The sequence below is a fragment of the Thamnophis elegans genome, chromosome 8 (assembly GCF_009769535.1).
Source record: "Thamnophis elegans isolate rThaEle1 chromosome 8, rThaEle1.pri, whole genome shotgun sequence".
Classification (NCBI taxonomy): domain Eukaryota; kingdom Metazoa; phylum Chordata; class Lepidosauria; order Squamata; family Colubridae; genus Thamnophis; species Thamnophis elegans.
The window spans coordinates 80,758,259-80,784,529 of NC_045548.1; the positions used below are offsets into that span (position 1 = coordinate 80,758,259).

At 48.4% G+C, this 26,271-nt stretch overlaps 1 protein-coding gene across 3 annotated transcripts; it reads left to right on the forward strand.

Moving 5' to 3' along the window:
- On the forward strand, positions 1-25,963 carry FAM83H (family with sequence similarity 83 member H). Of its 3 annotated transcripts, XM_032222550.1 has the most exons (6): positions 1-656; positions 10,384-10,853; positions 17,422-17,586; positions 18,488-18,612; positions 18,907-21,547; positions 25,223-25,963. In XM_032222550.1, exons 2-5 carry the CDS (start codon positions 10,398-10,400, stop codon positions 21,506-21,508), a joined length of 3,348 nt encoding a protein of 1,115 aa, XP_032078441.1. In that variant the 5' UTR covers positions 1-656; positions 10,384-10,397; the 3' UTR covers positions 21,509-21,547; positions 25,223-25,963. The 3 variants fall into 3 exon arrangements, with proteins under 3 accessions (XP_032078441.1, XP_032078439.1, XP_032078440.1); XM_032222548.1 differs by having other exon boundaries at positions 18,907-25,963; XM_032222549.1 differs by lacking the exon at positions 1-656 and adding an exon at positions 701-1,987 and having other exon boundaries at positions 18,907-25,963.
- Positions 25,964-26,271: the final 308 nt, after the last annotated feature.

The following is a 26,271-nucleotide window of genomic DNA, read 5'->3' on the forward strand; positions in this document are numbered from 1 at the left end:
GGCCTTAGCCTGCCCCGCCTCTCCCCCGGGCTGACCCACCGAGGCCGCCCTGCTCCCAGCCCCCGGTGGCTCGGCCCGCAAGCGCAGCTGCCTCTACGGAAGTGCCTCCCGCAACAGGCACCGGGCCCCTCGAGGCCAGAACTGGGTCGGAGTCGCAGAGCAGCGGAGGGCGGGGGGCTCGCCACGCTGCGCTCGGCTGCCGGCTACACCCCTGTCCGCCTGTTTTCGGGCTCTTCTCCGGGGGCGCCGAGGGACGGTGCCGCTGCCTTGCGGAGCGCCAACCCGGCTCGGCGCCGGGGTAGAAGCCCTTCCCGCTGCCGGTGAAGTTTCGCGGCCGCCGGGCTCCGTGGCGCTCCCGTGGGCCGGGCGAGGCGGGGGGGGGGCGGAGGCGCGCCAGGAATGTGCAGAGAGAGCGGGAGCGCCTTTTGCCTTTCTTTCCACCGTCGCCGTCGGCCGACTTCGCTTCCCCTCCGCTGCTGCCCTGGGTGGAGCTTCGCACTCGCTCCGAGGTGAATCAGGCGCCGGGAGCGCCGGGGGTGGGGACGCCGAACGCCGCCAGCCCCACAGCCTTTGAGCGCGGCAGCAGCAGCAGCGGCGGCCAGCCCGCCACCTGTCCAGCAGGAGTAGCCGCCGGCCGGCCCCGAGACCCCGGGAAGGTAAGGCATGCGCTGGCAGGGCTGGATTGGACGGCCGAGGGGAGGGCGAAGAGGAGCGTCCCTCCGCCGCGCAGCGCCGAGTCTCGCGTCCGACTGGCCGGTCCCCTTCCTCCCGCGGCACAGAGCCTCCGCGCGGACGACCCCGAAGGGGGCCGGGGGCGAGGCTGGAACTTGGGGAAGGGCGACGCCTTGCGGAGTTGGGAAGTTAACTAGGGCGGGAAGGGGCGGCGGCGGGGTCCAACTCGTTCCGAGAAAGGGCGGTGGGCGCATCTCGCCCGCGGCCGGCAACCCCTGAACTCCGCCGGGCCGTGCGCCCCAGGACTGGGCGTACTGGCCCGCCCGTTAGGGCAGGGCGGATGGCGCTGGCCAGGCAGAAGACCGGCGTCCCGGGGGAGCTGCCGCTTCTCTCCCCCCCCCCTTCCACGGCGCCATGCGTGCCCACACCTTCCCCAGCGCTCGTTGTGCCAGCGGCGCCCAGAACGTGCTGGGGCAGGCAAGTCGCTGATGGCAGAGCCGCGTGAAGCCAAGCGGGCCTGCCAAGAGAGCGCCTGGTGCCTCTTCGGTCTTAGGCTGAGTCCCAGCCCCACTTGCAGAGGGTGATCTCAGGGAGTTCACTGGACACGCGGTGGGGCTGCCCCCAGGACCCCTCCTGTGTAGGAAGTCCACCTGGTGCTGGGATCCCCTGGGAGAAACTTTCCACCAGAGGAAGGTCTGCGATTTGGAGTTCCCCTGGGTTTACTGTGACTTATGGATGAATATCCTCTCAGAAAATGGAGCCTGGCTTGGCTGTGTGCTACAGGAGAGTCAGCTAGGGAAGGATGGGTTTTCCAGGAGAAGAAGGGGGAGCTTTCAACCCTGGGGCTGAACTTTAGCAACTCCCCTTTCTCTCTGCCCTACTTCCAAGGTCCTGGGAGACGGGGAGTGCCCCTGGGGGAGTGCCCCTGGTGCAGGCCGGGCAGGAGAGGAGAGGCCGTCTGATGTGTGCCAGGCTCTGCGCGCCTCTTCAGCTGGAGCAAAGGACCTTGGGAGCTTTGGGGAGCCCCCTCCCACCCCCCGGGCTCACACACTCCTGTTGACTCTGCGGATCTCTGCAGTTCTCAGGCAACCCTCCGTGGTGCCCAGCAGAGGCCTTCCTCACACCCATTCCCAGGAGCCCACTTGGAGGAGGGAGCGTGGCTGCCTTCTGGCTTTGGTGCTGGAGCACAGCCAGGGGCCTCCAGTGAAGGAGGAGGAGGAGGAGGAGGAGGAAGCTTCTCCTCGGCTGGAGCTGGGAGCTTTGCTGGAGCTGGGTGCGGCCAAAGCGGCCGAGCCGGTTCAGCAGGGCGAGGCAGGTAGGCTGGGAACTGGAGGGCTGCTGATGCAGAAGCAGGCAGCAACAGGCCCTGCTGGGCGGGCTGGAGCAGGAAGGGAGGGCGTGCTGCGTTGGAGGACAGGGTGAATCCTCCGGCCTCTCTGCAGAGCTGTGACGGGTGGCTGGGGAAGCTGCCAAGGGGGTGGCACCCGGGACGAGAGTGGCCGCCTGAGGGTGCTGGGCCAGGCCGTCCGCCTTGAGCTTGGCGTTCTCTGGAAAGGAAGTCGAGGGCTTCACTCCCGGCTGCTTGTTTCCTGGAGCAGGCCAGGGGCAGCCCAGTGCCTTGTTTCAAAGCTGAGTTTGAGAAGGGCCAAAACCACCAGGATCACCCAACAGGCCCCTCTTATGTAGCGGATATTAGAAGGTTTTTAAAACTAGGACAGTAAGCTTACGGAGTAAATGGAGGTTCAATTTTTAGTTCTGCATTTTTCCCAAGTTAATTATCTACTCACTTCCCCAGAAGATAATGTTGTAAACGATCCTTGGCCTTTCCCTCTGAACAGCCTGGAGCATCTCTGGAAGGCTTGGCCAGTCCTGGGGCTTTGGCACGGTGCAGACCATGAGACACCCCCACCCCCCAATCCAGGAACAATGGAGAGGGCAGGCTGCCTGGAGCAGGACAGGGAAGCTGAGTCAGATGAAGCCGGCAAGGGGCTCTGCCTTGCAGGGGTTCGGCCTGGGCTGGGGTCACATTCAAAGCACTTCAGCCTTGGAGGCTCACAGGGCCACTTTGGTTGCTCAGTGTCCCCAGAATTGTTGTTGGGGAGATCCTGGAGACTGCTTTGAGCTCCTGGAGTGCAGCCAAAGTAGAAAACCAGTGAAGGAGAAGCGGGTTAGACTTGCTTCTATCTTCCTGGGAAACCTTAGCTAGCACCTCCAAGAGTAAATAAGTGATGGGGTAAGTCTGATGGTTGATAAACATGAATGGGAGACTAACTATAATTCCAAATCCAGTAGAAAGCAATTACTGAAATGGGTAGTCATGGCGTTGCTCTGCCAGGAGCTCCTGCTCAATCCTGTGTGCTCCCTTTGTGGAGGCCCACTCAAGGCTTCCCCAAGTCTTTGCAACTTTATGCTCTGCGGGAACATCCAGCAAAGCCAAATATGGAAGAGGCAGGATGGCCCAAGAGGGGTTGGTGTTTTCGTGCCACACATGGCCACCAACCTGGGTGACTCCAAATAGAGGAGATATAACTTCAGGGAGGATGAAGGCACTCCGTGCTGCTCTTTGTGGCCTTGAACATGGCCTTCCGTGGCTCTTCCTACCTTGGCTTGGAAGAAGTGTCCACTCAACAGCAACTGAATCCCTTTTATTTCAACTAGCAGTGTTTGAAACTGCCTTGTAATTTTCAGAAAGGAAGCACTAGGCCATCTCCTTTGGATCATTGTCAAGTTCTTTAATTCTTTTGGTTCTTTTTACCTATATATACTTTTCCCCTTTGTGTGTATGTGTGTGTGTGTGTGTGGAGGTGGATTCTTCCTTATTAATGTTATTTGCTTTTATTTTTTTGCAGGTAATCAGGTTTTTTATTTTTTATTTTAATATAGATTCTATATTTAATAAAATGGTGTTTGAATATGGAGAATCTGTATTTGTGAGAATACAGAATATAATAGTTAAATATAGAAGAGTTTATTATTAAACATTTGCTAAATGCTACAGGTGATAAAATCAATTGGTATTGGGAAATTGTTGAGAAGTGTGCCAAAATAAAATCTATGGATGGACACAGTTTCCATGTGAGACTCTAAAAATGTAGTCTTGGCATCTTTAGAATCAATAAGGGCAGGTATTGCTTATTATTTACAGGAGACTCATTTAATGGAACAGGATAAATCTCTGCTAATGAAGGATTGGGTGGGACAGGTTTATCTCACAGACACTTTGACAAAAGCTAAAGGTGTGGCCGTTTGTGTTTGAAAAGGACGCCCAATTGATGTATAACTTATCACTGATATAAATGGATATTGTTTCATTTTATGGGTTAAAATAGCAGAGATTGCAATGGCTACATTTATGGACCAATGCAAATTCTCCTACCTTGAATTAATACATTTATCATAAAGTGATAATGGGAAGAGAATGAAATTTTGGTCTGGTAGAAACACACCAACATGAAAAAAAAACCAACCATTTAGGAAGAACTCCATTCAAAGAAGCACAAACATCCTGTAGCAATCCCCAACAGCAGGAAAAGGAAACAAATAATCTACACGTCTTCTGACAAAATGGATATATCCATGCAAGTTCCAATCAAGAAGTGCCTGAGCGCTCAACCTACTACCGCACAACCAACAAAGGTGGCAAAAATGATAACACCCTACACCAGAGACCTTTCAGAAGCCATCAATTGCAATCCCATGGACTCAGCATACAAACCAGCTAAAGCCCTCCAAAACATCCCAAGTAAACCAAAAGACCCAGCAGCCCCAAAAGGAAACAACAACAACAACAACAACAACAGGAGTCATCTACAACATACAGTGTCAAGACCGCAGCCGCCTCTACATAGGACAAGCAGGCAGAAGACCAGCAGAATCCATCCATGAACATCAAGTAGCAGTCAGAAGCGGGACCCGACAAAAGCGCGCTCGACTAAAGCACGCTGACTAAACCGCGTCGCCAAAACTGCAACGTCATCAACGTGCCCACAACAGCGCGCCAACAGCGCGCCAACAGAAGCGTGATTTAAGTTAAGGTAAGGGTTAGTTAGGTTCAGGGTTAATTTTAGGGTTAGGGTTAGGTTTAGGGTTAGGTTTACAGCACGCTTCTGTCGGCGTGCTTCATCGCTCATTCGTCGGCGCGGTTAAGAACTCACGATTTTGTCACTGCGGTCTAGTCGGGCGCGCTTTTGTCAGTCGCCCTTTTGTCGGTGAACCGTCAGAAGACACGGTGAAAACTCTTTCATGGCAACATGTGGACAGACCTATCCACAATTTCAACTTGGAAACTGAAACATGCGAGACCATCCTTACCAAGCCAAGTCCAAAGAGAGAATTCCTAAAAGGCTGAGGCTGCCAAAGTAGCCATCAACAGGTATATAGACATAATCAACATCCACCTGCTGTATGCAAAAGGGACACTCCACCAACCAGAAAGGGAACACAATGGCCAAACGCCTCCCCACTACTATCAATAGCCAGATGACACTAAGATTAACATCAGACCAAGAATCGAGAAGTAAACGATACCCCAATCTGCCAAAGAAGCTGACAGTAAACAGCCCAACCAAAGAGCCTGCCAGATCACCCCCACCGACATCCAGGGCAAGTCCCCAGAATATAAAATGAGAGCAAACCCCCCTCCTTAGCAGCACTGATGACATTGCCTAGTTTATGTAATGAGACGTCAGCAAGAAAACAACCAAGCTCAGAGAACACCAAGGACTCCTCAGTGAGGGCACCTTGGAGAGAGAGTTTCTGTTGATCAGGTTTCAGATGAGATGGGTAGTTGGGCCTTTATACAATAATACAATACAATAATACAATAGCAGAGTTGGAAGGGACCTTGGAGGTCTTCTAGTCCAACCCCCTGCCTAGGCAGGAAACCCTAAACCGTTTCAGACAAATGGCTATCCAACATCTTCTTAAAGACTTCCGGTGTTGGAGCATTCACAACTTCTAGAGGCAACTTCTGTTCCACTGATGAATTGTTCTGCCAGGAAATTTCTCCTCAGTTCTAAGTTGCTTCTTGATCAGTTTCCACCCATTGCTTCTTGTTCTGCCCTCAGGTGCCTTGGAGAATAGTTTGACTCCCTCTTCTTTGTGGCAACCCCTGAGATACTGGAAGGCTGCTATCCTGTCTCCCCTAGTCCTTCTTTCTATTAAACTAGACATACCCAGTTCATCATAGGTTTTAGTCTCCAGTCCCTTATTCATCTTTGTTGCTCTTCTCTGCACTCTTTCTGGAGCCTCCACATCTTTTCTACATCGTGGTGACCAAAACTGAATGCCGTATTCCAAGTGTGGCCTTGCCAAGGCCTTATAAAGTGGTATTAAGACTTCACGTGATTTTGATTCTAAGCTGTTTTTAACAGCTTTTTTAAGCTGTTGAAGGCTTTTGAGCAGAAAACCGACAACTCGGATTGGGCCTGGAATTCAACTAGCAAACATTTCAGGTCTTTCCACACAGGAATAATTGACCTGCCAGTAAATAAAAAAAAAGGCTGTGAAGAGCTCCAGAAGTAGCTCTTAAGGAGAACGCATGTAGCTCAGAGTTGAAATGAAGGCTCCTTGATACTCTCTGATCTTGGTGGTTTTCTAGCAAAGTTTCATTGCCCAAACTATGCAACATCATCTGTTTATGTAAGCATAAAGTTATGTGTGTCGGGGCAAACCCCTAACCTCACCCAGATGCTAATTAGGTAGTGAGTCTGTCATGGACCACAAAGAAAACCATGGAGTCTTAAGCGGAGGACTTGGTGAAGATGGGACTTAGTGTGGGAAAGAGAAATTCCCGTCGAAGGCCCTCAACAAGGAAAGGGGTTGAAAATGCCTATGTACATGTTACGGAAGAAAGGTGACTTAAGGGAAATATGGCTGTAGCCTGTAGTTTGGAGGAAGTGGGCAGGGAGAAGATTTTGTACAGAAATTCAGATGAAGGGTTTTCTTCACACCACATAGAATTAACCTGGAGACCTCATGTCCACTACTCACCTCAGAGGGGGTTTGGGCAGCATGAACATAGAATATCTATTGATCCTCCTCACCATCGCAGTCATAGAAAAACTTCCCTGAGGTGCGAGGCTGTAGAAGTCCCTCCCCAAGACGGAGGAAAAAACAATCCGTCTCCTGCTATTGAAAAGCTGAGTGGGACCAGCTTGGTTTCTACAAGTCTAAAAACTTTTTCGGGGGTGGGTGGGAGAGCTTTAATGCAACACAGAAAAAAAGAGAAGCACTATCCCATGCTTCAGGGACTCCTCGGAAAAGGTATTGCATTGTATATAAAAATAGCTATATCCCTACTGAAATGCAAACATCCCCAAAACAACTCCACTCAACAATGAAAATCTTGAATGCATTTGAGTTAATGGAAAAAAGGGACATTGCCATAGATGTAAACCACAGACCTCCCAATCAGACAAAGGAAATACCTTTTGATAACCAGTTAACTAAGGTGTTCAAGAAGCACACTGGAACACTTCAGCTATGCCGACATCAACTGGGAGGCAAACTGCACTTAGTGGGAGGCTCAAGCAGGCTCTTGACAAACCCAGCAGATATCTTTGTGTCTCAAAAGGAGGAGAAGGGAACTAGGGGGTCAGCCCTACTGAGCTTAATTCTTACTCACGGAGATAAAATAATAGAAGGGGTTGAAATTGGGGGAAGTCGGGTGGGGGGTGACTATGTCATATTGGAATTCAACATAATACAGATACAAGCAATAGGACAAAATCAAAACTAATACCTTAGACTTTAAGAGAGCTGAATTTAATAAACTTAGAGCTGGCTATAATAAACCTTCTAAATAAATACTTGCGCTCAGTCTTCTCAGAAGTAGATGCCGCTAACAAACACAGGCAGGAGGAGCGTACCAGTCCCGGCAGTGCAGCCCAGGGCTTAATTCCCGGGCGGTTCAGTGGATTAGGAAGTTGGCTCAGGGATAGATCCCAGAGTGCGGTGGTGGTTAATGGGCTGCCATCTGAACAGAGACCCGTCAGAGGCAGGGGACCACAAGGCTCAGCCCCCGGTCCTGTTCTGTTCAATGCGTTTCCCAGTGATGTAGCAGAAGGTGTGGCTAGATAAGGTTTGCTGGTGATGCAGAGGGGTGTAATAGAATTGTCGTCCCTGGAGGTATTCATAACATGAAAAATGATTTGGCATTGCAGGAAAATTGGTCAAAAATGTAGAATGCAGCTCAAAGTTTCCAAATATAAGATCATGCACTTGGGGGGGGGGAGACTCCTCTGGCAGTGCTCAGTATTGGTGGGTACAACAGAAGGAAAAGATGTAGGCGCACTCCCAGCAGACAACCGCGACATGGGCAAAGGGTGTGAAGGCCAACCAAATTCTGGGATGCGTCACTAGAGGGGGATCCCAGCAGGAAGAAAGAGGTCCTAATCCGCTATGTAGAGCTTTAGTCAGACCTCATTTGCAGTACTGTGTTCTGGAAACCCCACTTAGAAAAAGATACCGTTAAGGCTGAACAAGTCTAGAGATGCAAAAATGGTCCAAGGTCCGAGGGACAAAACATACCAGGAGAGATTGGAGGAACTGAATACGGGCAGCTTGGAGGACAGAAGGGAAAGGGACGTGATTGAAGCCATTAAATATATTGAGCATGTGAATAAGGGTCTAATATTTAAAATATTAAGCAAAAATCAAGAACCACAGGGACTTAACCGCAAACTGGCGGGAGGGGAGTTCTGAAGTAATGCTGGGAAGTAGTAGAAAGAGCGGTGGATGCCTGGAACCAACTTCCAGCAGAGGCTTGTGGGTCAAAAACAAACTCCAGGGGGGCAGACCGATGGTCCACGAGGTCTTCTGACATGGCTCTTTGCAAGCCGGCCTAGTCTGCTCATGTAGGCACATGAGGAGGCGCACCCGCTTTCTCTGCACCCCGGAGACGTTCCCGTGTGTCACTCCCCTGCGGCCTTTGGCACCTACCCCACACCACACCTGAAGTGGAACAGCTATGATAATAGGATGAGAGTACCCAGCCAAGCACAGCAGGGCGTTCCCGTCTCCCAGGATCCGCAGGGCCAGCGTGCCTGTGCTCAGAGGCTGTGGTTTCCCCAAAGTGGTCCATGCAAGATGGGAGCTGGCACCAAGCAGCCGCTTGGTTTTTCCTTCTGCACAGACTCTTCCTAACGAGCACTCGGCACCCTCGGCTGGTCACTGATTTAAGCTCTTTGCGCAGGGTTGAGACGGTGGATTGAATTGTATGTGGATTAAACAGGCAGAATTTGCACAGAATGTTGAGAGCCACTTGGCAGTCGAAATAAACTCTAATCGTGGTCAAAACTTAACAAAGCCGTCTGAACGTGGCACGACCCACCTCGTGGTCTCATCCTGCCTCCTCTTCCACCTCAGTCCTGAATTCACCACCCAGGAACAGCATTGAGAGGAACTACTTGGGAGGGGGGAAGGCCCCGGAGTTGTGGAGCACCCACAGTCTCACTATTGTTCAGGGGAGAGCCTTGGGTGCCCATTCCCCTCCAAGCCACCTCACTTGCCAGGCCGTGCCTTGGGAGACGGAGGGGGAGTGGGGAGAGGCAGAAGGAGGGGCCAGGAGCCTCCTGCACCCAGGTTCTGCCCTCCAACCTCCCCCTTTCCTGCTTGACAGCTGCTGTTTTCTTTCATCTCCAGATGGTGGTGTAGCCATCTTTGCTTCTGCCTAAGGTTTTTCTGCTGCCTCCCAGTTTGGGGGCTTGGCAGAATTGAATCTCCTTTATCTCTCAAGATACCAACCTAAAGAGGTCTCCAGGGTGCAAAAACCGCCTTTTTTTGGGTCAGTGGCACTTTTCACCTGGCCCAGGGATCTGCCTACCCCCCCCTCCCCTTTCAGGCCTGCTCTGTCAGGTTCCTTCTGGCAGCACTTGCCCACCAGTAGGCGTCCTCTGTACAAACCACAGTGGTGTTGAAGCCACAAAGGAAGCCAAATTGCCTGGCTCAAAAATTGGTCTGTCCTTTGAGCTCCAGCAATGCAAGCCAGGTGCTGCAGGGTGGTTTCTCCTTCTGTTGGAGAGTGGTGAGAGCTTCCGTCACGGAGAGAGGAGCCCCGGCGCCTCGGGGGGCAGGTTGGCTGGCTGGCTCCCCCAGGGGCCCACCGGCAATGGGAGAGAAGGGCAGGTGCTCACACGCGAAGGGCGGACCTGTGCAAAGAGCCTCAAAGAGCTGCTGTGCCACAACTGGCAAAGTCCTCTGTGGGTTCTTTGACAATTTGCTGTGGCCAAGAATTACACTGAGAAGTGGTGGGATAGAATCATTAAAGACAGGATGAAAGAGGAGGGACAGAATAAAACGTGAATGGCAGAAATTAAAATATTTATTTATATTAAATAATTAAATAGAATTGTTCAATTGTCCCATGGCGAGTTGTCCCGTTCTGTCCTCTTTGATGGGAATCCTGCTGGAGCTTCTGCCTGGCATCATTCCAGCCACCTGGATGGGCTGCTGTGGGTGCTGGGGGGAAGTGTGTGTGTGGGCCTGCCCAGAAGGCATTCCCACAGAGCCCCTTCCCTTGGAGCTTCTCTTGCCGGTGGGCATGGCCTTTTTGGGTGGGGTTGCCCCTCCCTTGGGAGAGGGAGTAGAGCTGCCCCATGAAATGAAGGGATACTGCTTGGCCCAGCCCCTGGGGTCACTCTGGGGACACAAGTGGGGGGGCAGCAGCATATGCACTGAATCAACCAATCGCCTTGTCTTTTCCCCCCACAGAGGCTTCTGCTGTCATGGCTCGCCGGTCGCAAAGCTCCTCCCAAGGGGACAACCCTCTGGATCCCAATTACCTGCCGCCCCACTACAAGGAGTACTACCGCCTGGCGCTGGACTTGCTGGCGGAGAAAGGCAAGGAGAGCTACCACCGGTTCCTGGTGGAGGAGGCGGCCCCGGACTTCCTCTGCCCCTCAGAGGTTGAGCACATCACTCAGCACCTGCAGAAGCCGCAGTGCACCTCTCAGGAGGGAGGTGGCAGCACGGACTCCAGCCCTCCAGATGCAGACATGGACGGTTCCTCGGGCACTTACTGGCCAATGAACTCTGACCTGGCCGTTCCAGAGCTGGATCTTGGCTGGCCAATGGTCTTTGGGTTCCGGGGAACGGAAGTGACTACTTTGGTTCAGCCTCCACCCCCGGATAATCCCAGCATCAAGGAGGAGGCGCGCCGAATGATTCGAGCTGCACAGCAGGTGGGAGAGCGAGAGGCAGAGCTGTGAAGTTGTGGTTGTGGAAGGCAGGGGAGACAGTGGTGGTCAGAAGTTCTATTAGAGAAGAGGAGAAGTGGGCAAAACGGTTGGCTTTCCCCTCCAGATAATCACCTTTTCCTTTCAGCAGCCTTTGGGCTATTTTTAGTTCTTGATCTCCCCCCAGAATTGTGTGTGTGCTGTGTGTCTATTCTGACCTGTTGTCTCCTGTTTTCAAAGAGCTCTGGATCTGGAAGTGAGCATTTCAGTTCATGAGTTCAGTCCACTTCTCAACACAGGAGTCCAGCAAAGAGGTGTGTGTGTGTGTGTGTGTGTGTGTGTGTGTGTGTGTGTGAAATGACTGGCACTGGCACTAGGGTTAAATTCCTCTTTCCATTGGGACCTTACACCAGATCCCTCTTTCAAAACCAGTGTTATTCTGATCACTTCCCAACCCTCTGATGCAAGAACTAACTGCAGGGACGCCTGTCTCTCTCCATTGGTGGTGCACAGTTTCCCACTTGAATTTGTGGATGGATCGTAGAGTTGGAAGCTCAGTTTGAAAAGCCCCTGTGAGGGAGGGCCGGCCCGCTCACCCACCCAGCCACCACCAACAGCTTTGTAGTCAAACAGCTGTGCTCTTGATGCCTGCTTTCCTAATGTTCTCCTAGAATTGTTTCTATCTGCTCCACTTGGGAAGTTAGGAATCCAGGTTGCCTGCCTCCTTGTTTACCTCCAGACAAGGCTCCGTCTCTCTGCAAATTTGCAGCTTTGACCATAGAGGAAAATCATTGTAAGGCTAGAAGGGACCTTGGAGGTCTTCTAGTCCAACTCCCTGAATAAGACGAGATTCCTTATATCACCCCGGACAAATGGTTGTCCAACCATGTTTTGCCACCCTTTCCCACTGCACCATCTTCGGGGATTGGCTAGTCCCCCCCCCCCGCTTTGCTCTTCCATCCAGAGCTCCTCTAGGGCTCCTGAAGGAGACCGGCCACACAGCTCTCTGCCTCCCTTACTCCTTCCTGCATTCCCCTGTTTGCAAGACGACACACCGAGCCGCAAACGAATCCCTGCTTCAGCTGAGCTGAAAAAGCTATGATTGAATTGAACTGGGGGGGGGGGATCCTCGGGATGACCCGGAGGCCATTTTTACATCAGGCGCACTGCTATGCGACCCCTCTTCATCTTCACTTCTGGGTTTGAACTACGCTCACGTGAGCCCCGCGCACCCCTCCCCATCCAAGGTTAGATCTATCAGATCCGGCTCGTCTCGTGATCTCCAGAGCCAGAAAATAGGCTTCTTTTGCAGTTAAGGTTGGGGACACAGGCGTCAGAGCCTTTTCAAATGAGGCTGGTCTGCACTGTCTCTGGGGTTGGGGGCAGAAAGGGGACACTCGGTGGTTCTCCAGTCTGACTTTGTGTCCTGGACGTTTACCCTCCTGCTCCCCTAAACTCGGGGGGGGGGGGGGGTTGGACAGGAGGTCCGGTTGCTGATCTCCATGGACGCTCTCAGCCCCCTAGACTGCTGCCAGATTTCTGCCTCTGGGCAAGAATAGGTCAACAGTATCATGTAGTTTGTTTGTTTTGATTTTGAGTTCATTTGGCATTTCCAACTTTTAGTTGATTTGTCTTTAAACATTTTTACCAATCTTTAAGGTGACATGTGCCATCTATAAAACATTTTGTACAAATTCTCTTTATAAGCAGTTGTCATGGTTAATTTATAATTTCATTCCCATAGCCATTTTTCTAACTCTATCGAATATCCAAAAAAAATTGCCCATGCTATCATTGTTTCTTTTACCTGTTCTTCTTCTAGCTTAACACGCAGTAAATAGTTATGCAACTTTTTAATCACTCGCTCTTCTGTTCCTGTAAGTATCTCATCCAATTCTGTTATCTCCATGTGAAAACCATATAATTTAGTATCTTTTTCATATCTAGATTGTATCTGCAATTGTGTGTACCAAACCATATTAACCCCTTGTTCTTCTAATTCTTGTTTCTTTTTAAGTTCTCCCTTTTCTGTTAAAATATCTTTATATCTAACAATGTTTCCCGTATTAATAATATTCGGATGTATTACACTTCCATTGTCGAAAGCCAAGCTGGTATCTTTAAATAGTGTTTTTCTCTAACTTTCTCCCATACTAATAATAAAGCATTTCTTATATAATGTGTTTGAAAAAAAACCATGTATATTTTCCCCCATACCATAGGAAGACATGCCAACTCAACTGTAAGCCATGTCCCTCCAATGTTAATAACCTTGTATTTCTCAGTACAATCCATTCTTTCATCCGTAATAACACTGCTACTTGATAATATAGTTCCTGATTCAGTAACCCAAACCCTCCTCTAATTCTTGCATCTTGTTATATTTTTAGATTAATTCTCACTTTTCCCCCTTGCTATATATATTTCACTATTATTTTGTTGAGATTTTCAAAATATTTTTTCTCTAACTTTATCGAGATTGTTTGGAATGAAAAGAGCAATCTTGGTAAAATGTTCATCTTAATTGTTGCTATTCTTCCTATTAAGGATAGTTGCAAATTCTTCCATCTCTCCAAATCTATCTCAGTTTGTCTTATTAATTTATAGTAATTATCTTCCTTTATTGTTACACATCCCTGCTGTTAATTGAATTCCTAAGTATCTTACCTTTTTAGTAATCTGAATAGCTAGCTTTTCCATTAACTCCCTTTTCTGTTTCTCTGTAACATTTTTCACTAATATTTTCATTTTTTTCTTTGTTAATTTTCAACCCTGCCACTTCACCATATTCTTCTATTCAGTCTAATAGTTTTGGCCCTGTTTCTTGCCGATCTTCTAAAATGAAGTCTAAATCATCTGCAAATGCCTGTAATTTATATTCTTCTTTTTTAATTGTTATACCTTTTATTTCATTATCCTGTCTTATGTTTCTATTTAATACCTCCAGTGTCTATACAAATAGTAGTGGGGATAAGAGACATCCCTGTCTTATGCCTTTCATAATGTTAACCTTCTCTGTCATATCTCCATTTACCATCACCTTTGCCGATGGTTATAATAAATTGTCTTAATCATGTTTATAAATCTCTCCCCAAAATCCATAGTCAGTAATTGCATTAGCGTAAATTGCCAGTTCACGTTATCAAACGCCTTCTGCGCATCCAGAAAGATAAATGCCATTTGATTTTCTGTGTGAGCTTCATAGTATTCCAAGGTGTTCAAAATTATTCCCAAATTGTCTCTAATCTGCCTCTTAGGTAGAAAGCCATTTTGATCGGTATGTATAAATTCATTTAAAAGTCTCTTTAATCTTTCAGCCATTATTGAAGCAAATATAATCTGCAATAATGTGCAAAACTTTACTGCAGCACAGATTTTAGGCCACTGATACTGAGTGAACATTGAGGGAGGGGCTATTAAAGCAGGATGACATACATTTAAAAAAAAAAAAAAGGTAAAGGTAAACATCACTTCTGTCCAGTGATGTTAGATTCTAGAGGGTGATGCAGATCACCGTTTCCTAGCTGAGGGAACCAACATTGCCTCAATGGTCATGTGGCCAGCATGAGGCATGCATGGAACACTGTTATCTTCCCACCAAAGTAGTACCTATTTACCTACTCGCATTTGCATGCTTTTGAACTGCTAGGTGGGCAGGAGCTGGAGCCAGTAATGGTAACTCAGTCATGCAATGCTTGGGTCTCGAACCTGGGCTGTCAGCTTTCCATCTGACAAGCTCTGTGCCTTTAACACTCAACCATCAAGCTCCTTTTTAAAAAGAAACCAGAAATTTAAAAATATAGAAATAAAAAAATACATACTACAATGAAGACATAGTATGGTGATGCTGATATTATAAAGATCATAATTAAAACATGATGAATAATTACATAACAAAAGGATTTCTGCTAATTTTAGTAACCAATCTAAGCATAAAAAGGGGGAAGGTTTCCCCTGGCCAGTCATGCCCGATTCCAGGGGGGCCGTGCTCATCTCCCTTCCTCAGCCAAGGTAGCCAGTGTTGTCCAAAGATGTTTGGCCGGCACAGCTATATGCCAAAGGCGCCCAGAACACTGGTTACCTTCCCAGCGAAATTGTACTTATTTAGCTACTCAACATTTTCATGCTTTCAAACTGCTAGATGGGCAGGTGGAAATCTAAAATTTAAACATAAATATAAACATAGGAAAAGGCAAATAAGGAAAAGCACTCCAAACTGCTGTCATTGCAAATGTCCCCGTGATACAAGGGTTTCGATTCTTAGAATAGAGTAGCAGAGTGGGAAGGGACCTTGGAGGTCTTCTAGTCCAACCCCCTGCCTAGACAGGAAACCCTACACCACTTCAGACAAATGCTTATTTAACATCGTCTAAAGACTTCCAGTGTTGGAGCAGTCACAACTTCTGGAGGCAAATTCTGTTCCACTGACTAATTGTTCTGCCTGTCAGGAAATTCCTCCTCAGTTCTAAGTTGCTTCTCTCCTTGATTAGTTTCCACCCATTGCTTCTTGTTCTGCCCTCAGATGCTTTGGAGAATAGCTTGGCTCCCTCTTCTTTGTGGCAGAACCTGAGATATTGGAACCCTGCTATCCTGTCTCCCCTGGTCCTTCTTTTCGTCAAACTAGGCAAGCCCAGTTCCTGCAACTGTTCTTCATATGTTTTAGTCTCCAGTCCCCTAATCCTCTTTGTTGCTCTTCTCTGCACTCTTTCTAGAGTATCCACATCTTTTCTACATCGTGGTGACCAAAACCGAATGCCGTATTCCAAGTGTGGCCTCACCAAGGCATCATAAAGTGGTATTAACACTTCGCGTGATCTTGATTCTCTGCCTCTGTTGATGCAGCCTAGAACTGCGTTGGCTTTTTTGGCAGCTGCTGCACACGGCTGGCTCCTATTTAAATGGTTCTCCACTAGGACTACTAGATCCCTCTCAGAGTTACTACTGTTGAGCCAGGTACCTCCTATACTGTACCTGTGCATTTGGTTTTTCTTGCCTAAATGTTGAACTTTACTTTTTTCATCGTTGAATTTCATTTTTAAAATAGTTCAAGTTTGTCAAGATCCTTCTGTATCTTAAGCCTTAAGTCTTCTGGAGTGTTGGCTATTCCTGCCAGCTTGGTGTCATCTGCAAATTTGATGAGTTCCCCATTTATCCCCTCATCCAAATCATTGATGAAGATGTTGAAGAGCACTGGGCCTAAAACAGAACCTTGGGGTCCTCCACTGCATACTTCCCTCCCTATTTTATGCATTCTAAATACTGAAATATATGACACAAAAGTCATATTTCTTGTTCCAAGGAAATGTTTTGTGTTCTTTGAAGATTTTCAGGTTAGGGGTAGGGTTCCTAAATGTTTAAAAGATTCTGTATAATCTCAGGAAGGGTGGGGGGGATAAAAATACAGGAAATTTTCAGGTACAGATAGAACAGAAGAGGACGGAAGCTGTAGCCAGTTTGAAAGTCTAGCGAATGACGCTGCGTGCCAGGCTCTCTTAGGAAGTGACTCTTTAAGAAATAAGAAGCGGTTCCTGTGCCCTTAACAGCTTTATCTCATTTGGACTTCCCTAAGTAAGATATTTTTTAAAATGTCTACAAGATCAGGGTTATCGTTCCCGTAAATTGACTTCCAGTTCTTAATCAGTGCTTCAGAACAGTTTTGAGAATAAAAATTAAACAGTGATTTATATGAGAGTTGTCATCAACTTACAACCCACAATTGAGCCCAAAATTTATGTTGCTAAGTGAAATAGTTTTAAAGTGAATGTCTACAGTTGTTTAGTAACTTGGTTGTTAAGTGAATCTGGCTTCCCCACTGACTTTGCTTGAGTCAGTTGCCAAGCGTCTGAATTTTGATCGTGTGATTGTGGTGACGGCAGCAACGGTCGTAAGTGCGAAAAGTGGTCCTAGGTCACTTTTTTCCATGCTGTTGAACCTTCAAACAGTCACTAAATGTAACTTCTTGTTGTAAGTAGAGGACTAACTGTAATATGATATTATGAATAAAAACTGCACGGATTCTCCACAGAGCACAATCTTTATAACATTTACAAAATTCACATTTATAAAAATGGAAATGTTGGACAAAGCTAAAAGTGTTCAATATTCACTACCTGTGGCTTTTCCTAAGGTTTAATCTAACTTCCGCACCCAGAACCTGGGCGATATATCTTGTCAGTGGCTATGATTGCACCTGGGCCAATCTCTCCCCAGCACGGCATTGTCACTGTCATCTCCAGCAAAGCTGCTTTAAGGTCTTTGCGGTTCCCAGGGCAGAGCGACACGGCCTGCCTCCGCTCTGCACCTCTGAGACCTCCAAACAGACATTCCCGGGGGTTCCTCGAAGGGAGAACTGGTTTCCTCGGGTGCTGTGGGTTCGTAGGCCAGCCAGCGGAGACTCGGGGTGTCCGGCCTGGGGAAAGGGAGCTCATACAGTATGGCTGCTGCTGCTCTCGTCTTATCAAACTCAGGCAGAGGAAGTCTGGATGGCCGAGTGTCACACAACGGAAGGCCGAGCCTGGAGACAGCCAGCCTATCTGTCTGGGGTTGTAATCTGAGCGTCTTCCTACTCCCTCAGGTGGTTGCTATCGTCATGGATGTTTTCACCGATGTGGACCTCTTGAGTGAGGTACTGGATGCGGCTGCACGCAGAGTTCCCGTGTATATCCTGCTCGACGAGATGCACGCCCAGCTCTTCCTGGACATGGCTGCCAAATGCAGAGTGAACCTCAACTTTGTGGAAGTGAGCACAAAAATGGGTCCGGAGGGATTTGGAGAGGGCAGGACAGATGCCAGCTGAGGGAGCAGCCCTCAGTCGGAGGGCTCAAGTGGGAGACCCCACTGGAGGCAGATCTGTAAAGCCAAAGGAGAAGCTTCTTTCATGGGACAAGGAGCCTGGTTAATTTTTGCCTGAAATGGCATAGGGTCTCCTGCTTGAGCAAAAGGTTGGATTGCAAGACCTCCGAGGTCCCTTTCAAGTCTTCTGTTGTTCTGTCAATTTCTTCCTTTTGGCCAATGGCTCGCTGCTGTAGCCGGTAAGCATCAACGCTTGGGGGCTGGTTGTGTACAACATAGGCTGGCCATAGGCCAGCTAGTGAAATGTTAATGTAGCATACTGTCAGCCCCTTAACATGGCTCCATCTAATGTTAGGTTCACTATGTTGTGGGAACCCAGAACATTGGACCGAGTAAATCATGATTTGATAAAAGTAGGAAAGTGTGTTTTGAGAACACAGGGCGACATCTTATCTCATTCCAAGGGACATTGCCATACTGAGTGCACACTGGAAATTTCTGGTTGTCAGTCTGTGTGCCAGTTTCAGAAATAATTTCTCATAGGGGGGAGAAGTTTACCAGATATAAGGAAGAGTTAAGAACTGTTTCACATAAAGTGAAACAACATCACATCCTCGGGAACAGGCAGGATTCTTTTTTTCACCCCACCCCCACCCCACCCGCTCTGATCCTGCTCTGGTCGAAGGTGAGAGCCACTCGAGCCTCTTGAGCAGGACGGAAGCTGCCAGGATGGATGCTCGAAGGGCCAAGAGGGGAAATGTGGGGACCGATGCTGGACTGGAAGCGAGGTTGGACCGAGTGGGAACGTCCTCGGGTGCCTGCTGATCAGCCTCTTTCCTCCTTTGCAGTTCCTACGCGTGCGGACAGTTTCTGGCCCCACCTACTATTGCCGCACGGGGATGTCATTCAAGGGTCACGTGAAGGAGAAGTTCTTGCTGGTGGACTGCATGGTGGTGCTGAGTGGCAGCTATAGGTGAGCAGGGAGTGGGCGGGCTCATCGTGGGCATCCTAACGAGAACCTAGAACCAATTTCTCCAAAGAGAAACTGCTGAGAAAGTAAGTCTTGACCATGGAACCTGGGTCCCACTGGGCCACCAGGTTAATAAAGTGGCCTGCTGTCCAGCTGGCAATTGACCCTAGAGGTCCCATGGCCAATGGAAACCAAGAGAGAGATCTCTGCCTGGAAGTGTTTAGGGCGTGGCAGGGTTAAGTGTGATGGGCTGCAGCTCATGGCAAAGATTCATTTTTCCTCCTGTTCCCTTTCCAGCTTCATGTGGTCCTTTGAGAAGATCCACCGGAGCATCGCTCATATCTTCCAGGGTGAGCTTGTGGCCAGCTTCGATGAGGAATTCCGCATTCTTTTCGCCCAGTCAGACCCGCTGGTTCCTCCGTCCAACGTTTTAGTGAGGACAGAGGCTCCGGTGGGGCCCTACAGCATGGCCTCCTTTGCCAACAACATGCCCTTCTTTCCAAAGAAGCCTCCCCTGCTTTTCCCCCGAGAGGACAACCTTTTCTCACCTTTTATGGATCGGATTGACCCAGACAGGTATTTCCTGTCTTCTTTTAGGAAAGACGACATGCTGCGTCATACTTTAGAGGGCTCGGCCATGCGAATGTACTCCAAAAAAATGGAAATGGAGAACTGCCAGGCGGACCCTGTCCGGGGCTACCTCCGTTCCAAGCAGCTGGAAATGGACTCCTTTAAAAGACACAGCTTTGCCGAAGGCACCTTTGAGAATTTTCAGTCCACAAAGCAGTTTTCTAAGCAGTTGTACATGAACAACTTGGACGAATTTAAAATTCAGTCCAGTCATTTTCAAAAAGATCAGTTTTATCAATATCAATTTGAACATCCCCATGGAGCTAACAGGCCCCAGGGGCTTTTTGAAAGAATCCGGGGAGGCAGAGTAGGATTCAATGAACCAGAAGATTATGCAGATGGATTTAGGTGTCCAGAACTGGAATCCAATTTCCCCCAAGACGGGTATCCATTGAGGCTGGATTATGTGCCTTCCAATTCTTCTAAAGAAGTGCGACACGGCTCTGATCACCTGAATCCAGGAGGGAACGATCTCCTCGGTCTTCCGTCTCTAAGAAGGCAAAACATGGGGCAGAAGTTTATGTGCCAGACGTCTCCCACACAGAAGCAGAGCATTGAACAGAGGCTTTTTCTGCACGACCAAGGCCAAGACGTAGAGCAAGACAAGAAGGTTCAGGAGAACAGGGCAGGGTTACGCAACTGGAGAATTTCCTCCTACCTTAGCGGGTGTCAGTCTGACCCGGGAGAGGAAGGCCTTCCGATGCCCGTGGAGTCGGAGACGCATAACGAGGTACTTTGTCCTCCAGAACCCCTTACTAGATATCCCAGTGACCTCCTCACCACTTTCAAACCTCCGCTTCCAAATGCCAAAGACATTTCTGGAACTGAGAGATTGCCAGAAGAAACCTCGGTGGTGAAACAGGATCCCTTCCGGAGCAGGATAAATCCCTTGATCCAGAGGAGTTCGCGACTTCGATCTTCTCTTATTTTTAGTGCTGCCAAATTAGACCAGCAAAACTCATCCACTGAGAAAGTCCAAATGGTGCAAAAAGAGCAGACCTCCACCGAAATGACCAGGGACGCTGAAACCATTAAAGCCACCTCTGTCTCTAAAGTGGCCGAGTTGCTGGAAAAGTACAAGTCGGTGGGGAAAGACTCACAAAGCGCCACCCTCAGCCACACCAAGGCTATGTCTGCGTTTCTCCAGGAAGAATCCCAGAATGCAGAAAAAAAGTGCACGAAGTCAGTGCAGTACAAGATTCTGGAGAGCCGGATGCTGGACTCCAAGGACTCCTTCAGCCCTTATAAGCTGCACCTGGAGTCGGAGGAGCAGTTTGGAGGGTCTGCCTCAGCGAACGACGTGCTTAGCAAGGACCCCACGGTCCACGGGAGCAATATGACGGACAAGCTTGCTTCTCGGTTCTACCCAACAGACCCACCCAGTCTTCCAGAGAAGGAGAGCCTAATATTTGTGGGAGAAACTCAGAAACGTGCCGTGGCAGACAGGAAGGAAAACGTCTCTTTCAAAGGAGGAGATGGACCTGAAAGCGAAGACCACAAGCCAGCACAGGCCCCGCTCAGCACCGTCTCCTCCAAGGGCTCTGACAGCTCTCTCAGTAAGCCCGAGGAAGAAAGTTGCAAGCAGGAACAGAGCCCAAGGGAGTTTTTTAGGAAGGGGTCTCTCAAGCTAAAGCAGTTGCTAAATCCCAAAGCTGAGAAAAAAACAGAGGAAGAAGCAGGCCTGGAGAGCTGGAAGCCCGATAAGTTGAGCACAGGAGCCCTCAAGCGAATGTCCCGGAGCGACTCTCAGGAGATCATAGAAGAGGAGAAATCTCCCAAACTGGCTGCACCGGTGCCCGTCGTCAGGGCGAACCCAGCACCTCAACCTCGGCTGCCCTCCTCCTCGGCCAACGTCCTCTACAGCAGCAACCTCCGAGACGACACGAAAGTCATTCTGGAGCAGATTTCGGCCAACAGCCAGAAGAACCGGGCAGAGCTGGCCAGGCAGCTTCCAGCGGCTAGTAATCCTGACCTGTCCAGGTCCGCCACAAGTTTAGACCGCAAAGGGGACGAGAGGAACACGGGGATTAACAGATCAGAAAGCTTTGGGAGCCATAAGCGGGGCCCACAGAGGGAGCCTTCGGAGGACCGGGATTCTCTTCTGAAGAGGATGGAGAGCATGAGGAAGGAGAAGCGTGTCTACAGCCGCTTTGAGGTTTTCTGCAAGAAAGAGGAGCAAAGCGAGGAGGAATGCGAGACGGATGCCAAAGACAAGAAGATGGGGAAGTTCATGCCAAAACTCCTGGGCTCCTTCAAAACCAAAAAGTGACTGAGGAGGCTTCTAGGGATGGCCCTGCCTGAGACCAAGGTTTGTGGCAGGCCTTCCTTGGCAGACCTTCCATTTCCAAGCCCGTTCTAGCAGCAGGACAGCTGGGCTGGGGCTGGGGGAGTGGGGAAAGTGGGGCACCAAGCAGGATTAAATGACCATTGGGGGAGCTAAGAGGCCAGCATCCCACTAGAGGTTAACTTTCTTTGGAGGGGCTCAAGATTAGTCCCACACCTAGGAACTCCCTCAAGAGAGGGGAGAAAAACACAACAATATGAATGAAGAGGCAGCAGTTGGCAACACAGCTGCTTTGGGGGCAAGTTCCATTCTTAGGGGCCCAGCTGTGGGCAACCATCCCGGGCCACTGCCTGTGAACGTTTCCCCCCTGCAGCAGCCCTTCCTCCTTCAGGGCCCACCATTTTACTGGACATTTTCTTTGTGGGGACAAGTCCATTTGTGGTGGGGCTGGGGAGAGGCAGGGCTAAGGAATCCACAAGGGGAGGTGGAGTCAACACAGAAAAACATAGAGGTCATTGCTCCAATTCATTAGAACGGTGCTTCCCAAAACTGGGTAAATTATCCCAAATTGGGTAAAAGTGATTTTTCTTTGGGTAACGGCACACAACCCCATTACCCAATCGCAACAGAGTCTTTTAAATTGACTTAAAGTGGTTTTCCTACATTGGGTAAAAATGACTTTCGGATGGGAGGTTTTTGAGTAATGAAGGAAAAAGTTTGGGAAGCCTTGCAGGAGAATCTTTTTGCTAGATGACCTTCTTGCTGGAAGACCTCCAGTAAATTTGCCTCACAGGCCAGCCTGACCTCCTCCTTGTTCTTTGAGCATCCTGGTTCTGGTCCTGCCCTCTGAGAGCCCTTCGGATGTGGGAAGACCGACCTCGTGTCTCCCTGCTGTAGGTTAAGCATATCCAGCTCTCCCACCGTCTCTCCTAGAGCTCTGGCAGCCTTTTGAATGACGCAGGCCATGGTGGGATACAGGCCTCCAGGTGGGGATTGACGAAGGCAGGGTAGAGTGTTTACTTCTTGGGATTTGGATTTTTATGTTGCTGCAAATGCACCCAGGATAGCATTTGCCTATTTAGCAGCTGCTCATGTATAGTTGATGAGAACACCAGGATCCCCTTCACATGCACTATTATCAAGTCATGCTTATGCCATCCTGGAATAGTGCCTTACATGTTTCCCACCAAGATGCAGAATTTAGCGATTCTGTCATTCTAAACTCTTCATTTCAGCTCACTGTTCAGGCTGCTCTAGATCTTTTCAAATCTTCTCTCTTGTCAGGAAACTGACAAGAGAAAACTTTCCAAGTTTTCTCCCCACGCAATTCCCTCCTCCAAGCCCTTGATAAAATGAGCTCTGTGCCTCCCCCCCCCCTCCCCCCCGAGCGTTACGGCTGGATGAAACTACTGTAAAATGGACTCACCATTGGCTGAATGATTGTACCCCCAAAAAGTGATTTCTAATGGCTGCTCTTCAGCTTGGAAGGAAGTCTCTAGTGAAGAGTGTCTAGAAACACTCTAAGAATTTGTTGAGATACAGGTTTATGATGTTTAAAAGATTCCCTTCATCTACTAAGCTAGTAACTCTCTCCAGGATTATAGTCTGGGATAATTTCTGTGTGAAACACCCCCCACACCCCCGCTGGCTCTTCTTAACTGTTGTATTTCTTTCTCAAGTGCACACAAATAGTCTGTTTGAAGACAATGCCCAGAAGAGGTCAAAGGTACAGATCAGTAGTTTCTCAAGTCCTTCTCTTTCCCTTTTTGAAGGTGGAATTTAATAATAGAATAAGAGTTGGAAGAGACCTTGGAAGTCTTCTAGTCCACCTTACCAAACAGGTGAACCTATACCATTCTATCCAATCTCTTTTTAAAAACCTCCAGTGATAGAACACCCACAGCGTCAGAGACAAGCTGTTCCACTGAGTAATTGTTCTCATTGGCAGGAAATTTATCGTTAAGATTTGATTTTCCCCAGTCTTCTCCAACCTCTCCGGTCTTCCAGAAGTTCTCAGAGGTTACCAAGAATATTCTGCAATCACCCTCAACACCCAAGATTGTAATCCGTGTGGCTCTGGAGCATTCAAAATAATCTAATTTCTCTCTTGTCCTCATCTGTTGGGGTTAGGGTTAGGCAACCAGAACCACCGGTGTGTAGGCCCAAATGGATATTATATTGTCGATTACGGTACCTATTATTACAAGAATCCTGCCAGACTGTCTGTCTTCCCTTGGGAAACCGCTGGTGTCACCCCAAACAGACTCTAAACTGGATTGTCTCTTTATTCCCTGAGAAAGACGGCTTCAGCTGATGGTTCCACCACATTTGTCCCGAAATGCAGTTTCCTCATAACCGTAGCACCATTTTTATTCTGGGGGAAGATGCAAAGTAAGATGCTGCCTTTGCACCCATCAGCCTTAAGCGGTTTCTTCTTACGATGGGCCTACAATCTGTTGGGCTTTATTTTTTGACACATTTGTTGTTCCTCTTTCCATGTTCTGTATACATCTCTTTTTCTCTTCAGCATTTGAAAGAACTCCCATATCCTTGCTGGCTTCCTCAAATTCCCCCCACCCAGCACCCACCTTATTTTTCTTTTGTTGGGTTATTTCTGATAGTCCGTTACAGGATTTCTTAGAATTCTTCTCATCCTTCTCGGATTGTTTCCTCCTTCAGGATTTCAAGTGATTGGATCTCACCTAACTTCCCTTGGAATTTAGATAATTCATTCCAAAAGTTTCTCTCTTCAGTTCCCTTTCCAGATATCTCAAAGACAACATAACTCAAAGATAACATAACTTTGCCTAAAGTGTCAGTTATCTTCACTTCTTTCCTGTGGCTGCTGCAAGATCCCCCTCCACCTTCCTTCCTGGGGGGGTGGGGGGGGGGGGAACGACACGGGCACATTCCCAGTGAGCTCTGGTACGGAGACCAGAGAGTGCATTGTGTTCTTTCTCCTCAGATTAAGGGCTAGGCTGAAATGAACAGAGCCCTGTAAAGAAATGTTAAGGGACATTTATTTAATTACGTTGTCTTGCTTGGCCTTGCTAGGCTGGAAGGGATAAGAAGCATGGCTGCCACTTGTAGTTCATGGGCTTGCTGATTGTGGTAGAAGCAGTGAATTGGCCAGAATTGGGCCTCCTGTGCCTAGTCTTGGCACGTGACTAGGAATACCTGAGAGTCTCCAAAAAGGGATGGAAAAACTCCTGGAGGTGATCAAGGTAAACAGCTGTGAATTTGATTCATGTAAGTGACATCCCACATGGTATTAGCAAGACCCACAAAGGACGTTAGCCGGCAGCTTAGTGAAGCCATTAAAATCTTAAATAGGGAATCCTTTATTCATTTTCACCTTTCTCTATTCCTTTGTGACTTAGCACCCAGTTTTTAAGTGTGTGGTTCAATTTATTGTTCCCAACCAGAAGACTGGTTAATTTAGTCTTCAAATGAGGCATTTCATGTGAACAGCATCCTCACCTTCCTAAAATATCTTCCTTGATGGGAAGCAACCTAAATGATTGCTGTTTCTTCCTCGTTGTCCGCCCCCATCTCTCTTTCCCTCCCTCCCTCCTTCCCCCATCTCTCCCTCCCTCCCTCCCTCCTTCCTTCCCTCCCTTCCCCCCCCCCTCTCACACACACACCCCAACTGGTCTGGTAAATGGTATACTAATCTTTGTTGCTCCACTTCAATACTAGGTCAAAGAAGGTACGACAAATTCATTGAGGATCTCAACTCATTGAGAACTTATGCAGATGCTGTACTACCTCTATGAGCAAAACCACTTGCTCCCATAGCCAGCCATTGAAGGCCAAGCTCTAGATCTTCCTGGAAATGCTGTTCAGCAGTGGAACCACTTGCCTAGATCTCCCCCTTCCTGGAGGCTTCCAAATGGGGCTGGTTGGCCACCTCTCTGGAATGATTTGGAGGGTTTCTTCCTAAGGTCTCTCAATGCACGCATTCTGTGACCTTTTGTCGGACTTTCCAAAAACATCAGTTGACTTTCATGGACAGGATGCTGGACCTTTGCTGCAACCTATTTCAGGGCTCCTTGGGTAGTCTCAGGAGTCTAGTGCTGATTATTAGTTGGGATTCTTCAGGTAACTTAGACTAAATTACCACTTTATAAGTACTTTATAAGTACTTAGAGAAAATGAAGGGTTTTGGCCAAGGGGCTGACACCCGAAGACAAGTTACCCGAAGACTTCCCTTGCTCAGGCCATTGTTTCAAGAGCCAGCCTTCTTCCTCCTGATTATGTTCAATTGGGCAGTACTTAAATCTTTGAAAAAGGGCCGGCAGAATCTAAAAGTATTTGGGAAGAAAAGAGAGCTCATTGGGGACGGGGACAAATGGGTTTATCAGTTGTCTAGAGGGCTGATAATTCTGCTTAAAGCAGTTATAAATTCTGTGACTGGAATAAACTATGCAAATGTACATATATTTCTGGTAATTGCTTTTTAATTGTCAAGTACATGACGCTTTCTTTTGCATGGGTAGGGTTTCAGGTTTTAAGTTTGAGGAAAACAAAGGATGCAGTGGGTGGAGCCAGGCAACAGCAAAGCAGTGGTGAATTACTGCATTTTTGGATAGTATGAGATCTATAAAGTTCATTAAGTTTATTTTAAAGTTGCCTGTTTCCTACCTCAAAATTCTAAACAAAAAGCCATCACTTTCTTTGGATGAAACTGAAGTTGGTATGATTTTGTTCTTTGGTTTGTGTGGTTAAGGTATAAGGTTAAGGTGAAG